The 15,163-nt window shown below is 40.3% G+C and overlaps 1 protein-coding gene across 1 annotated transcript in view; it reads left to right on the top strand.

The window, feature by feature from the left end:
* The window catches only part of kcnt1b (potassium sodium-activated channel subfamily T member 1b), a 73,270-nt gene that overhangs the window by 46,972 nt on the left and 11,135 nt on the right, over window positions 1-15,163 (top strand). Inside the window, exons 11-28 of the mRNA XM_078251304.1 lie at window positions 1,427-1,521; window positions 2,934-3,114; window positions 3,647-3,811; window positions 3,910-4,046; window positions 5,621-5,684; window positions 5,969-6,077; window positions 6,176-6,284; window positions 7,815-7,964; window positions 8,084-8,319; window positions 9,247-9,460; window positions 11,231-11,336; window positions 11,521-11,693; window positions 12,489-12,560; window positions 12,938-13,072; window positions 13,412-13,523; window positions 14,056-14,157; window positions 14,471-14,554; window positions 14,642-14,770. Coding sequence (XP_078107430.1) covers window positions 1,427-1,521; window positions 2,934-3,114; window positions 3,647-3,811; window positions 3,910-4,046; window positions 5,621-5,684; window positions 5,969-6,077; window positions 6,176-6,284; window positions 7,815-7,964; window positions 8,084-8,319; window positions 9,247-9,460; window positions 11,231-11,336; window positions 11,521-11,693; window positions 12,489-12,560; window positions 12,938-13,072; window positions 13,412-13,523; window positions 14,056-14,157; window positions 14,471-14,554; window positions 14,642-14,770 — 2,373 coding nt within the window. The remainder of the gene's footprint in view (window positions 1-1,426; window positions 1,522-2,933; window positions 3,115-3,646; window positions 3,812-3,909; window positions 4,047-5,620; window positions 5,685-5,968; window positions 6,078-6,175; window positions 6,285-7,814; window positions 7,965-8,083; window positions 8,320-9,246; window positions 9,461-11,230; window positions 11,337-11,520; window positions 11,694-12,488; window positions 12,561-12,937; window positions 13,073-13,411; window positions 13,524-14,055; window positions 14,158-14,470; window positions 14,555-14,641; window positions 14,771-15,163) is intronic.

Raw genomic sequence — 15,163 nt, 5'->3', positions numbered from 1 at the left:
AGACCCCCTCACCCCATACTCCCGCAGCACCTCCCACAGTATCTCCCGGGGGACCCGGTAATACGCCTTCTCCAAATCCACGAAACACACATAGACCGGATGGGCATACTGCCAGGCTCCCTCCAGGATCCTTGCGAGAGTGAAGATCTGGTCCATTGTTCCACGACCAGGACGGAATCCACATTGTTCCTCTTCAATCTGAGGTTCGACTATCGGCCAAACCCTCCTTTCCAGCACCTTGGAGTAGACTTTACCAGGGAGGCTGAGAAATGTGATACCCCTGTAATTGGCACACACCCTCTGGTCCCCCTTTTTGAAATTGTAACATTGTTAGCATTAACACTGTTTACTTTAGCTGTCAAAGCTCACACCAACCATTTGCTCAGGTTAACTGAGCTGACACTTGTTTGAAGAAAAGAGAAGAGGGGCTAGAGATGGAGGATATTTTTTCACAATAGCCTTAAAAATAATATGAATCCATCTCCGGCTTTCAGTTTAAGATTGAACGGATCCACATGCATACTACAGCAATTTTCTCAGGTATGTATCTTGTATGGACAGTTACATAGAGAGCTACTGTAGCTATGACCCACATTCAGTTAATCTTCATTATCCCACCAGCTGCAGTTGCTTGAGGTTAGTGATGCAACTGCAAAGCGTGCAAATACTTAATATACTGTAGTTCTATACCGTACGTGGACACAAAACAGGCAAAACAAAACAGACAAACACTGCAGTGCAGCATAGAAACACAGTAGGGATAAAACATGCCTAGTGCACAGAATTCTGTTGTTGTAGTATCAATATTGTCCAGGATTTACCATGGGTGCAAAGATACTGGTACATGGAATTCAAAGCAATTAGATGATATCCAACTGGTCTAGTGTGTCCCTTTCGCTGTCATTCAGATGAGACTACTGCCTCACGCCAAGATGTTAGTTGGGCAGATGGTAGAATCTGATGCCAAGCAGACCAGCACATGGAGAGAAAGCAGGGACAGTTTGGAGAGGCGGTGAAGGCAGGTGGTGGCAGGCAGAACATGCAAACAAGGTGCAACTGAAAATGAGTCGTGAGCTCCTACTGTACATTGCAAGACGTAGTAAGAGAAAGCACAATATAGTTATAAAAATGATCCAAGATGAGAGGACAGTGGAGTTGAAGTAGGTTATGTGTAAAGAATGTAGGGCAGATTATTTTTGTGTTAATTTGTATCCAGACCATCGTCAAGGCAAGGTTAATAAATATAAAGACAGTAACTGACTTTCTCACGCATTGTTTAAGTTGTGCTTTGATGAAGTTTTTATTGAGAACTTACAAATGTTGTATCCGGTATTTCAAAATGGAAAATTTATTTTAATTTGCAGTCATTAGTATGGATATGGTAATAAAAACCTGGTTTTCTAGTAAGGTCTTTTCCTGTGTCCAGAATGACTTCCATCGTGCCATCCAGCGGACCCACTCTGCCATGTTCAACCAGGTGTTCATCCTCATCTGCACCTTACTGTGTCTGGTTTTCACAGGGTGAGTGACCCTCTGGTCTTTTTAGTCACAGACATGCTATCTCTGACTTATCTCTGTCTTTTTGAGTTTTTTAGGCCTTTTTACTGGCCCTCGCTGCAAAATCTGAATTTTCCTGAACTGTGTACCAATGGCTAAGAAAACATTATCTTGCAGTGTGCATGTCTTGGATAGGGGTGGGAATCACCAGAGGCCCCACAATATGATATTATCCAGATACTTATGTCACGATACGATGTTATAGCAATTTTAATTAAATTGCAATATTCTTCAATATATTGCAATTTATTACCTGTTTGCCGTCTTAAAATGATGTGCTCAAAGGAAAACTTTGTCAACATCTGTTTTACTGTATTGAAAAAGATATATTTCTTTGTTTGTTCATCTAAAGATCTAGTGGACCAAAAAACAATTTATTTAATTATTTCAGTACTTAAAGGTACATTAAAATCGATACAGTATTGCCAAGGATATCACAGTGCTTTGCTGTATCGATTTTTTTCCCCCACCCCTACTTGGACAAGGCAGATTATTTGGAAGAAGCTATTTACGTTGTAAAAGTAGAGATTGAAAATGTAGTTGTCCAGTCAGACATCCTCATTCCCCTCTGCCTCTGGGTTTCATTAAATCTCCAATTTATCAATATAAAAAACACAAATGAATTAGCAGAAGCCAGGGAGGTGGAACCGACAGAGCAATCGACAGTGTCACTTAAAATGAAATACTGATCAGGAGTCTCCGCTGTATTTACACTACTGCCCTTTGATCTGGGGCAAATTGGATATGCAGTCTACCAGGATAAAACTAGGGATCGACCGATACTGTTTTTTCAAGGCCAATACCGATTATTAGTTAGTGAAACCGATATTTGGAACCGATAAAAATCTTTAAGGCAAGGCAGCTTTATTTGTATAGCACATTTCAGCAACAGGGCAATTCAAAGTGCTTTACATAAAACACCAAAGAAAATAAAAGTAATAAAAGTTACAGTGCAGTATAAGAAATGAACAATTATTTAAAGAAAGGCAGCAACAAAAAAGTCCAAAAAGTCTAAATTAAGATTTTGGAATGTTACAATAAATTAGAAACTTTCAACATAATACACAGTGAAATATAGTCAGATAGTGTTGTGGGCGGGACATTAAGTGAGACTCAGTGGTGAGTGAAACGGAAGCAAATGGACAGACACAAAGCTGTAGCGGATCCAAAGTAGCGCACTTTTTAATTAATTAACTTTATCGGTTATCAGGCAAATGAAACACAGATACAGATAATCTGCAAACTGCCAAAAAACGGCGCGCTAATCGACAAGGGCCGATAATCGGTCTATCCCTAGATAAAACGGATCACTCTAGAAAGGTAGCATATTATATTTATAATAATATATATATTTATAATTTCTCATCTCTCTGCAGAGCTTGTGGAATCCAGCATCTAGAGAGAGCCGGGAAGCACCTGACCTTGTTTGACTCGTTCTATTTCTGCATCGTCACCTTCTCCACTGTGGGCTACGGGGATGTCACGCCCCAAATCTGGCCCTCCCAGCTGCTGGTGGTCATTCTCATCTGTGTTGCCCTGGTGGTGCTCCCACTGCAGGTAACCGCTGGTTACTAGGGTAAACTAACCTTGTGTTTTTCCCAAAGTGCAGTGAGGGGTTCGAACATTAGTAAATGTTGTATTCGGTCCTGTCTTAAATGAATGATTTCTTGTGATGTTGTTCATCTAGTGATGACCTTCGTTGGGCTATCATCAAATATCGAATTACTTTTTATCACAGCTATGAAAGGCTACAAAAAAATAAAAAAATAAAATAAAATGCTTACTTCTTTTGACATTTTTAGCTGCAGAAGAAGTCTGCAAATTTGACTCATAATTTAGGCGATGTCATGCTGGCTCACACTTGCGGCATGATATTTCCACCTAGTCTCTGTGTTATTTATTTTTTAAAGATCACAAACATGTACATCACTTCATCATCATGTTCTGGGTAAGAAATGGAAATGAACTCCTGCTGCTAGCAAACTACCGCATCAGCAGTTCTCACTTCAGCGCTTTGACCGTCTGAGTCCAGACAGCAAATATTCTTGTTGTGTTTGACGTCACGTCGATGTTGTTGTCATTGTGTCAGTTTGAAGAACTAGCATACCTGTGGATGGAGAGCCAGAAGTTAGGAGGGAACTACAGCCGCCACCGGGCGCAGACAGAGAAGCATGTGGTGTTGTGTGTCAGCTCGCTGAAGATTGACCTGCTCATGGATTTCCTCAACGAGTTCTATGCTCATCCCAGACTACAGGTACAGTACCAAGACAAAACCGTGGATGTTACTTGTGCAGTAACACACTTAACTTAAGCATACTTTTAATAAATGCTTTTGTATCCTTTGTGTTGCAGGACTACTATGTGGTGATCCTGTGTCCAACAGAGATAGACATTCAGGTTCGCCGTATCCTCCAAATCCCTCTGTGGTCCCAGAGGGTCATCTACCTTCAAGGATCTGCCCTCAAAGACCAGGACCTGATGAGGGCCAAGTGCGTAAACTGCATATGCACCAAATAGTGTATTTATATCAAATGACTTCCTCCTATCTTGATGGTTAGTTGGTGAAGCCTGGTTCTATACCTCTGTATCACTGCCCACATGTGTGATTTTAGTGAATGAAATGAAACAAAATGGCAATTCAATCTGATTATCAGGCTACGTGAAACCAGGCCCTGTGTTTATGTCTAGTAAAGTGATTGAACATGCATGTCATGTCCTTTTTAAGTCTAAGGGCCCTATTTTAACGAAGCGCATGGCGTAGGTGCGTTTAGGGCATATCCAAATCCACTTTTGCTAGTTTGACTGTGGAAAAAAGGGTCCGTGCGCCGGGCACTTGATTCAAAAGGGTTGTACTTAGTGTCTTCATTAATTCATGGGTGTGTCAGAGTGTCATCTCCCATTCCCTTTAAATGCCAGGCGCCTTTGTACCTTGGTGCGTTGCTATTATGATGGCGGATTTGCACCGTAATATTTTTATTTGTAATCTTTTGCATGTTTGTGTGCTGCTGCGCTTCCCTGTTTGTGTGTAACAAGCATATTGTGCGCACACTGTGCATAAGCCTAGGCGCATTTTACTAATTTGCTGTTAAAATAACAATGAAATGCTGCGCTATTGACTTTAGACCAGGTTTTTGTTGGTCAGTGGCGCGATCACTTCCCGCTTCCTCAAGATAGCAATACGCCAAGAATTCACCTGAACACACCTTCCTATAAGACCGCAAAGATGGGCGCAGGTGCATTTGCTATTTAAACGACGTGGGCGCTGGACGGGAAACTGCGTCGGTCTTAAACTAGCAAAGACACTTGCGTCGGGCTTTGCGCTGCGCCAGGTGCAAGATAGGACCCTAAAGAGTTTAAGTCTAGCACATCATCTACATTTTATTCATTTTAGGTTCTGGATAAGAATCTTGCAATTACTTAACATGTAAATGTAAGTCCTCCACTGGCAAATCAGAGTCCTTGAAGTGCATTTAGAGGGTGAGGTACTTAGAAGTCCACTTAGCTGCCCTGCCCTCTGCTTGCACATCAGTGTAATGGAATTTCACTCTGCACTGATCATCTGCTCACATCAAAGGCCACAGACGGTGGATCACGTTGGAATATGTTTGACCTGTTAGATTTGTTTCTGTCCCTACAAAATATTACGGCACCAGTGTACCATTCATGGTTTTATATATATTAGATGCAATGGCAATTTCCCGCACTGAAATGTAATATGTAATAGGTCAAATCGCTCAGCCAGGTAAGCCTCATATCATCCCTGCTATGCTGAAAGATTTTCTTGTAATCACCACATATTGCAGTTGTCTTAAAGTTCACCGAACATGATTTTTCTGTCACACATAACTGATTGAACGACAGCAGATTATTTTCATGCTAGCTTTTCACATTTTCAGCCATTGTCACAGGACATTCACACTCATCTCTGCGTAGCTTTTCTTTAAAGCATTGATTCCCGTAAATAATACATTTTTACGTTTGGTTGAATGTTCTTTTCACAGTTATCAACCCATGAACCTGCCTGTCTGTGTTTCTTTCTGTTTGTCTCTCTGTCTATGCTCAGGATGGATGATGCTGAGGCCTGCTTCATCCTCAGCAGCAGGAACGAGCTCGACCGAACTGCTGCTGTGAGTTACGTCAACAGGAATCAGTCTTGAACTTCATTTCCAGTATAAACCCTCTCACGATAACAATAATTTAAATGGAGCATTTTCCCTTCACACTCTACTTCCTTTGTTAATTAGCCAAGAGAGTTTGAGATATTCAGATGATGTCATGATTCTATTGGACCTGCCACTGAGTATTGAGCTCATTGAGTGGCTGAGGCAAACTTTATGGTCCATAAAAGTCAGATTGCATTTACAAATGAATCAATGGATGAGTCAAAATAGAGCTATGTCTTGTCCCACAGGATCACCAGACTATTTTGAGGGCTTGGGCTGCGAAAGACTTTGCTCCAAATTGCCCTCTCTATGTCCAAATTCTCAAACCTGAAAATAAATTCCATGTTAAGTTTGCAGGTAAGTGCAGGAAGAGTGCCTACCTACAGTTTGTTTTCTTACAGCTACATTTCTAAGTCACACATAATGTATTATTGCAATTTATCCATTTCAATCAGATCATGTAGTATGTGAAGAGGAGTTCAAGTATGCCATGTTGGCGCTGAACTGCGTGTGTCCCGCCACATCTACCTTAGTCACACTCTTGGTTCACACCTCCAGAGGACAGTGAGTACTCGCTACTATTTTACAATAACTGCAAATTAACATCAACATTTATGTACAGTGATATCCACTATCAAAGGGTCATTTTTTCACAGTGTGAGTTATCGTTATGGTCCTGAATCTTTCTCACCAAAGTCATACAGTATATAGTATACATGTATTGCATTTAAATGATTTGTATTGCATTTAAATGATTTGAAAGTTATCATATATAAGAAAGCCAAAGTAATCTAATTGGGTGTATTTTGTCATGGACAGGAAATACGCTTCATCACTTTCTTGCAGAGAGTCGGATGAGAAGATACTACTCTAATATCTGTCTACTAGATATGAAGCAATGGTTACGTTAGCTTAGCATAGGCACTGGAAACAGGGGGAAAGAGTTAGCCTAGCTCTTTAACAAAATGTGCCTCCCAAGAGGTTTTTGAACAGATTGAACAAAAAAGGATAGTACGTGTTAAATAGTGAGCTTTAGAGATGCTGGTAGGCAGAGTTTGTTACTCTATGACAGAGGCAGATGTTTTTGCCCTGTTTCCATTTGTTGTATTAAGCTATGCTAACTGTCTTCTGGCTCCAGCTTTTGTGTACCCGATATACATAAGAGTGGTATCCATATTTACTTATCCAAAACTGACGTCACACTCTTACTCTGTCCATTTAGATTCAACTGAACCACTGACATTATTTCTGCTTCCAGAGCAGCTCAACCTCTAAGAAATACTTGTATTATTTATTATAATTCTTTGAATCGTTCAAACTTTGGGTTTAATATCCCTTTGTGTCATTATTCTTGTGGACAGATTCAATCCTACTTGATTACTATTCGAGAAATATGACTGAAACTCCTGCAGCAGAGTTTTTAGTTATACAGACTGGACCTGTTTTTCGTCTCTGCAGAGCTGACTACTGTACCGTCAGCCACTGCAGAAACTTGTCACTGTCAAGTCAGTAAACTTTGCCAGGGTTCTTGTTAGGCAATAAATCTGTCTGTTTTTCATATTCTGTGCAAGGTGACCACTATATCTTTCCTGCTGTCCACAGCAGCACATCCATTTTAATTTCCATTATGGGAACTTGCACTGACTTGGGGCTATTAAGGGGACAGGGCTGGAAATAGACTTCTTTTTGGCAGGTGTTAATTTAAACTTTTTCTCATATTGATTAAAAGTAATACTGTAAAGGACATGGACTGATTTAATAGAGTGATCTCACAGCCTTTTCTCTTTTGATCATAACTGTGACGAGAATTAAGGAGGCTGGGGAGTATAGGGTCATGAAAGGTAATGAAAGGTCAGACTGATGTATCAGTCTATGGGGAAATGAGAGCTGGTGAGCTGCGCAAAAAGTCCAAAATGATTTCAAAGTATCTAAATGACTTTGTTTTTAGTCATTTATATCATATTCTGACAATACTTCAAGCAGAAATGATGTGTTTTTATTCCTTTAAGAGGAGGCTGCTGTTTGCTAACTGTAAGTTGGAAACTTCATGTTACTGTCATTTAAGTAGTAACTATTCTGATCATGCTGTTTCAGGGAGGGGCAGTTGTCACCGGAGCATTGGCAGAGGATGTATGGACGCTGCTCTGGAAACGAGGTCTATCACATCCGCTTGTGTGACAGCAAGTTTTTTGGGGAGTATGATGGAAAGAGCTTCACCTATGCCTCTTTCCACGCCCATAAGAAGTTAGTAAAACTTCCACTAGCTTAATCTTGACACAATAATGACATTTTATCTCATTAAAGTCTCTGGGAGCAAAACACAACACATTTTAAACTTTGCACACTCCCCCCTCACCTCCCAGATATGGTGTGTGTTTGATCGGAGTGAAGAGGGAGGACAACAAGAGCATCCTTCTGAACCCCGGCCCCCGCCACATCATGGCTGCCCCCGACACTTGCTACTACATCAACATCACCAAGGAGGAGAACTCAGCCTTCATCTTCAAACAAGAGGAGAAGCACAACAAGGGCCTGTCCGTCACCGGCCTCTACGATGCTCCCTCCAGGCTGCCCGTGCACAGCATCATCGCCAGCATGGGTGAGACAGAGAGCCAGAGGCAGGAAAAAAAATCATGTTTGGATGTTGGTAAAGAAAGGAGAAAATAAAGGAGGTGTTTGTAGTAGAAAGGTTCAGGTGGCAGACCGTTACATTTGTTGAGTTGAAAGGGTTTCCATGTAGGATGAGAAAATGGATGCTTTGTTGCTGATGTTAATTTACTCACACTGAACATTTCTGAGTGGTGGCTGCCTTGGTGATCCTGTATGCTTTCGCTGACTTGTATGCATGACGTTTTTCTTACATGCGTTTTTACTTTCATGGCTGACATCATTGTGTTGTGCTTTTTCTTTGACCTGTGAAAGTTGATCAGGCCACTGCATATGGTAAGTTTGTGCATGATGCATCACCTTTTCACACTTATCTACTAGTCCTGTAATTTGATGGAGTACACATTTTGCAATTAATAGTATGTTATGCACTGTACAAGACACAGTCATATTTCATTATTGTTCTACTAACATAATATGTTGTTGATGATGTGTTCTATACACATAAAAGATGATATATGCATTGCATATATTATGTATCTGATGTATGTATTGTGGATATATATCATATTACAAACAGCCAATATGATGTATTTCAGGGACATATTTATTGCCAAACACAATGTCAATACTGTTTGCATGCTATTTGTTCGAGACTCAAGAGTACAATTACATGATTCAAAAAGCAACACATTTTCTCCTCAAACTCAGCTGAGCTAAAGATGTTGGGTTATAGGATTGTGTGTGGCAAAGATGCTAATCAATGGACCTTACTACTTAACAATATGAAAAAGCTGCGTTTTCTGAGACAAACATTCACTGTTGACTTAACAACACATTACAGTAAAAGTGCTGCACACGCTATTTCTAAATGGCCGTGTAGTTTGCTGCCCCTACGATAACCTTGTGTCATTCTCAGGCACTGTAGCCATAGATCTCCAGAACCCTGATCCTCCCGAGGAAAGCGACAAGCTGACCTTGCCGACGGAGAACGGCTCTGGAAGCCGCAGGCCGAGCATTGCGCCTGTCCTAGAGATAACCGACTCCTCTGCCATTCTGCCCTGCGACCTCCTCAGCGACCAATCGGAGGATGAGACCAACCAATCTGACGACGAGGGCTCCGTAGGGTCAGAGTAAGTGATGTTATTGACCCAAAGAGATTTGGTAGTGTTTTAGTGTACAGTCCCCTCTTTTTATTTGTGTACATCCTCGGATTCCTTACCTCGCCTCCTCTCCTCACGTTTTAGTCACTCTAACCTGAGATGCGAGCGAAGGAGGCAAAGGAAGATACTCAAGGAGAGAGAAGTCGAGGCAACAAGCAGACACGGATGTCTTAACAAAATTACATTTTTGGTAAAACGTAATTTTAAAAGCAACGTTGATTATATATGTGTGGCACAGCTGCCATGGTTTGTATATTACAGCTGTGTGTCATGGGAATTTTATATGTCACGGGTGCTACAAAGACTTTCCCTCATAGCTCCTCTGGCAAGCCTTCTCTCTCCTTTTGAAATGCATTTTTGGAATTGAGACATCCTTCAAGATGGCGGCCGATATTGATTTCCGGGTCACAGGCAGGAGGACAGAGGAGAGAAAAGACAAGGAGTAACAAAATATAGAGAAATGAGAAGAGCCCAGTATGTCTTGTCTTGCGGCAGTAAAAAAATGAAATGTCCTCATAGTGCAGGCGTCCTCTGCTCTATACTTGATTGATGTCACCTGTCCTCATCTTCTTTATGGCTCAGTGGTTGTAGGATAAGAGATGGATGGGTTTGGTATAGGCGTGTAATCTGTGTGTCATGATGCCGTAAGGTTGGGACATGGCGATGATGAATGTGTATGTCAAGACAGGGAGGGTCAGCACTTTCCCCTTTTGAGTGAAGCTCATGCTGTGTGTCCTTACATAGATCCTCACCCCTCAAGGCTGACCTATTAGTCGCCATGATAGCAATTCAGCAAGTCTGAGGATTCAGCTTCTACTTCTACGATTCTAGAGTTCTACTCTTTTCTCTGTATGTGGTTTCATTAAACGGAGTAAAGTTTAGGATAGATTGCTTGTGCCTCCCAGTCTGTACCTCAGCCCATACAAGTCTTTTTGAACAGTAACTGTTAGTGGGTCTCACAAAGTTGAACATAACATGGTCCTATTACCCTCTGAGCCTCTATTACTGTGCTCCTTGACACTTGGGTAGTTTTTCTTCCTTAAGAGTTGTCAGACACAGTAGTTGGGGAGATGAAGACAACAACGTTGCCTGTAAGAAACACAACAAGTATCTTAAAGTCCCACAGTGCCATCATGTGGTGATCTGGTTTTTGATGACTTCTATTAACAAAGTCAGAATCTCTTTTATTGGCAAACTAGAGGACACATGAAACTGATCAGGGCAATAGCAGCAGACACTTGACAAATCATGGGACAAAGGACCAAATTGACAAACAAAATAATACACGATTAAAACTAAACTGACTGCAAGAACATTTTAATTGTTGATGTAGTTGATAAACTTAGTAATTTGAGCAAAACTGCTGCCGAATGTTAAAATGAACAGCAAGGATGAAATTCAAAAACATTGTAATTAATGGTGATATTTATTATAATGAAATAATAATAATGAAGAGGGATTCAGTGATACTCCCTTTATACCATCATGTATCAGTACATAAATTATTTTCAATCGTTAAAGTCCACACTATTACTGTGTGTTTAACAGACACAGTTCACACAGTTTTCAGAGATGAAAAGCAGCATTACTTGGAGATATTTTATACTTATTAAAAAAGCCAGTGTTTGCAGAATATATAAGTCAAGGTTTTCACTCCAGTTCTTTGACACTACGTAATTATAATGTTAAAGTTTTATAGGATTTTTTCCTCAGAGGCATTTCTTGTTTTTTTTCCGTCAGTTTTGTGAAGGGCTACCCTCCCAACTCCCCCTACATCGGCAGCTCTCCAACTCTGTGCCACCTCCTGCCACAGAAAGCTTCATTCTGCTGCCTTCGTCTCGACAAGGTGAATTCACACGCAGAAAAAAGATAGAAACAGCTCAGAATTAAACCATAAAAACATGCATTCACCTTTTTATCACCATCTTTTTTTATCAAAAAAAGCTGTTATGTTATGTGACGTGTCTCGTTAGAGCACAGCACAACTAAAACCGGACTGACTTCCTGTTGAATTGTCTGTCTCCATCCAGGGCTGCACACATAGCAGCTTTGAGGATGCCAAGGCATACGGCTTCAAGAATAAACTGATTATAGTGTCTGCGGAGACGGCCGGAAACGGTCTCTACAACTTCATCGTCCCTCTGCGCGCTTACTATCGGCCCAGGAAGGAGCTCAACCCCATAGTGCTGCTGCTGGACAACATGTAAGACTTTTAACTGCCCTGTTTGTTTGTTCCTACTCCTACAGGGATGTAAACTCCCTTACATTTTCACAATAACATAAAAAAACTCAAGAGTAATGTGTTTTATGTAACAGGCCTCTAACACATGTACTAACTACCTATGATCATGTACATAATAAAGATGAGCTAGCATGTTGATAGATATTAGACCGATAAACACAGCTGTACATTGATGTTGATAAAGGTTTATTGATAGGAGAACTTTGTTTGCAATTGCCTTGTGTATTAGTACTTTAATTCAATGATTTCAGAGTTTGACATTGATAAAAATCATCTGCTACTTAAATATGAGCACATGACAGAATTGCCTGCAGTAGTAGAAGAGTTGGTCATTACAGCTTGAAGTATATGGGTAACCTAGCCTCAAGATATAGTTTTACATTATTAATAAAAAGCAGTTCTTGATGTAAAGAAATGGATCTATGTGTGCCTATTTGTGTGTTAGAATATATTTGCATTTGTTTGTGGACGCATGTGATTTTGAAAAAAACAATGTGCCAGTGCTTTGTATGCTTGCAATTTAAAAGAACAAAACATATTTCAGTAGAGCAAAGCTGGAACTATGGGTTAGCGTCCTTCAAAATAAAAGAAATAGCTTTTGCATTATTCATAAACAACAGTTCTCTCTGCATAAGAAAGCCTATTTGTGTGTTTGGGTATGTATAGAATTGTGTGTGTACTGTCACTGGGGTTTTACAGAGATAATTAGTGTGAGAGTCATTATTAGTCATTCGTGATGTTTCCTGTTTCCCACAGGCCAGACAACCACTTCTTGGAGGCCATTTGCTGCTTTCCAATGGTTTACTACATGAAAGGCACGATCGATAGGTATTTGTTTGGATTATTAAAAACTGCTCACTTGATTATGATGTTCATCTCATCGTGTTTTTTTGTTTTTAATACAGCTACCAGCAGTACAACACAACTTGCATGCATGCATGCATCATGAATAAAATGCAACATAATCCTTAGTGGGTTTTGGCCATCACAAAATATAGTTTCAGGTTTTATTATAATATGATTAAAGGAAGGATTCACAATAAAAAAAAAAAGAACAGCTATTGGTGATGTACTACTTGGTGGATTTCTTTTTAGACATTACAGACATTACAGATAGATGTTATTCCATTGTTATATTATCCGAGGGGAGACATTTCTTGACATGTCATGCGGTAATAAACACTGTTGTTTTGTGAATGGACCAGCTTGGACAACCTGCTACAGTGTGGCATAATCTACGCTGACAACTTAGTGGTTGTGGACAAGGAGAGCACCATGAGCGCTGAGGAGGACTACATGGCAGACGCTAAGACCATCGTCAACGTCCAGACAATGTTCAGGTAACACATTTCACTCTGTAGAAACATACAGGAAACAGTCGGTACCGTCAGTGGCTGTTTATGTTTGAGCTTCCTAGTTTTGGATCAAATGTGCATCAGACTACACTTTATTAACTTCCTTATCTATTATCAGTAAGATGTTGGAAAGTAAATGTTTTTGCCAGAATAGTGAATAAGTTCATCTCCGAGACAAAGTACAGTTGCCAAAAGTTCTCTTTTATTTATTTAACAACCAAAATTAAAATTATTTATCACTGCCACACAGGGTCTTCCCCTCAGCACAAAGCATTTCATCTCTCCACTAACATCCCCTCTTTCTTTCATGCCCCCATCGCTCAGGTTGTTCCCCAGTCTCAGCATCATCACTGAGCTCACACACCCGTCCAACATGAGGTTCATGCAGTTCAGAGCCAAGGACTGCTACTCACTCGCTCTCTCCAAACTGGAGAAGGTGAGCTGTTGAGAAGGGAGAACCATGTTATGGCTAACTGGCTTTGTCTTTGAAATTTCTTTTCTTTTCTGTGACAAGTGTGAATGTTTTCGAAAGACTTGTCAGAGCTGGATTATGTAAAATAATGTGTAGCAGTGTAAAACAAATTGAGGGAACGGTTTATTTTTTTCTTTCACTCATGTTTTTTCATGTTTCTTTAATGAACTGATACCAGACTTTTACCAATGTTCATGAGTTTTAGTAATATCTTGACTCTCGATCATAGTTGCTTCTTTTTGCCGTTCTGAATCTTTCACGTGTTCTTTTTTATCCTGCCTACAGTGATAGCTTTCACCTTCACAGTGTTTTAAAAACGTGTTTTTCCACTAAAGATTTCAGAGCTCAAAACAGGCCTTTTTCATTTTCACATACTGTAAGTCTTCTTGGAGATAGAGCAAAAGAGCAATAGTCCAGCAAACGGACAGGAAAAGGTGAGATTTTATCATCTGGTTGCTCTGTACCTAAAATATTTTCCTTGTGTTTCTCTCTTCAGATAGAGCGTGATAAGGGCTCCAACTTGGCCTTCATGTTCCGGCTGCCGTTTGCTGCAGGCAGAGTGTTCAGCATCAGCATGTTGGATACACTGCTTTACCAGGTGGGATAACAAATGGTCTGACTTTAGGGGTTGAACATGGGGTTAATTATGAAATATGTCTAAATAAATATGAAATTATATTTCATGCACACAAATTGTACAGAGTAATTTCTAGCCTGCAATGAACACAGATGTATGTAATGACACAGTGTGGGAGCATCTGATTGTTTTTTAAATGATTAAATAGGCTTGATTTGCCCAATATGTTCGGAAGCATATAAACATAAATGTCTAACCCTAGTTTCTGCAGAAGTTGTTTGTGGCTGGGCTTGTTTACTTCAGTTCAACGCAGTCATTCTCTCTGTTTTTGCAGTCGTTCGTTAAGGACTATATGATCGCTATAGCGAGGCTTCTCCTTGGTCTAGACACCACGCCTGGCTCTGGGTACCTGTGTGCTGTAAGTAGGACTGTTCATAGTGCTAATAAGCATTTGTAAGTTTGAGTTTGTGCTTGTATCTACTTGATTCTCATTCTCCGTCCTCAGATGAAGATCACGGAGGAGGACCTGTGGATCAGGACTTACGGCAGACTCTTCCAGAAGCTTTGTTCCTCCAGCGCTGAGATCCCCATAGGGATCTACCGCACCGAGTCACACATGTTCTCAACCTCGGAGGCAAGTTCAGTTTGATCAGATAACTAATATCTGAGACCTTGGTTTGGGTTTGGCTTTTGGTTTGGCTTTAGCCGAGACACTACTTCCGCTTTAACTTTCTTCTGTTATTCAATCCCTCATTTTGTGTTTTCTTCATTCCTTCTTCTTTTCACCTTCTGTCTTTTTAAAAATGTCACGATGTCCTTCCTTGCGTTGCATTTTTTCTGCTTTCATTTCTCTCCTCCTAAAATGTCTTTCCCTTATGTTCACCTTTCATTTTCCTCCTATTTTGCTCTCTTTTCTAAATTCAAGATTTTTGTCAGTTCTTCCTTGCTCTATTTGTTTTTTTAACGGCTTTTTTCTTTTCACCAAACATAAGGGAATTAACATTTTCTCACAGTTTTTGATGCATTG

Source organism: Sander vitreus, chromosome 5 (genome assembly GCF_031162955.1).
Source record: "Sander vitreus isolate 19-12246 chromosome 5, sanVit1, whole genome shotgun sequence".
Classification (NCBI taxonomy): Eukaryota; Metazoa; Chordata; class Actinopteri; order Perciformes; family Percidae; genus Sander; species Sander vitreus.
This window is presented reverse-complemented; position numbering and strand designations above follow the sequence as displayed.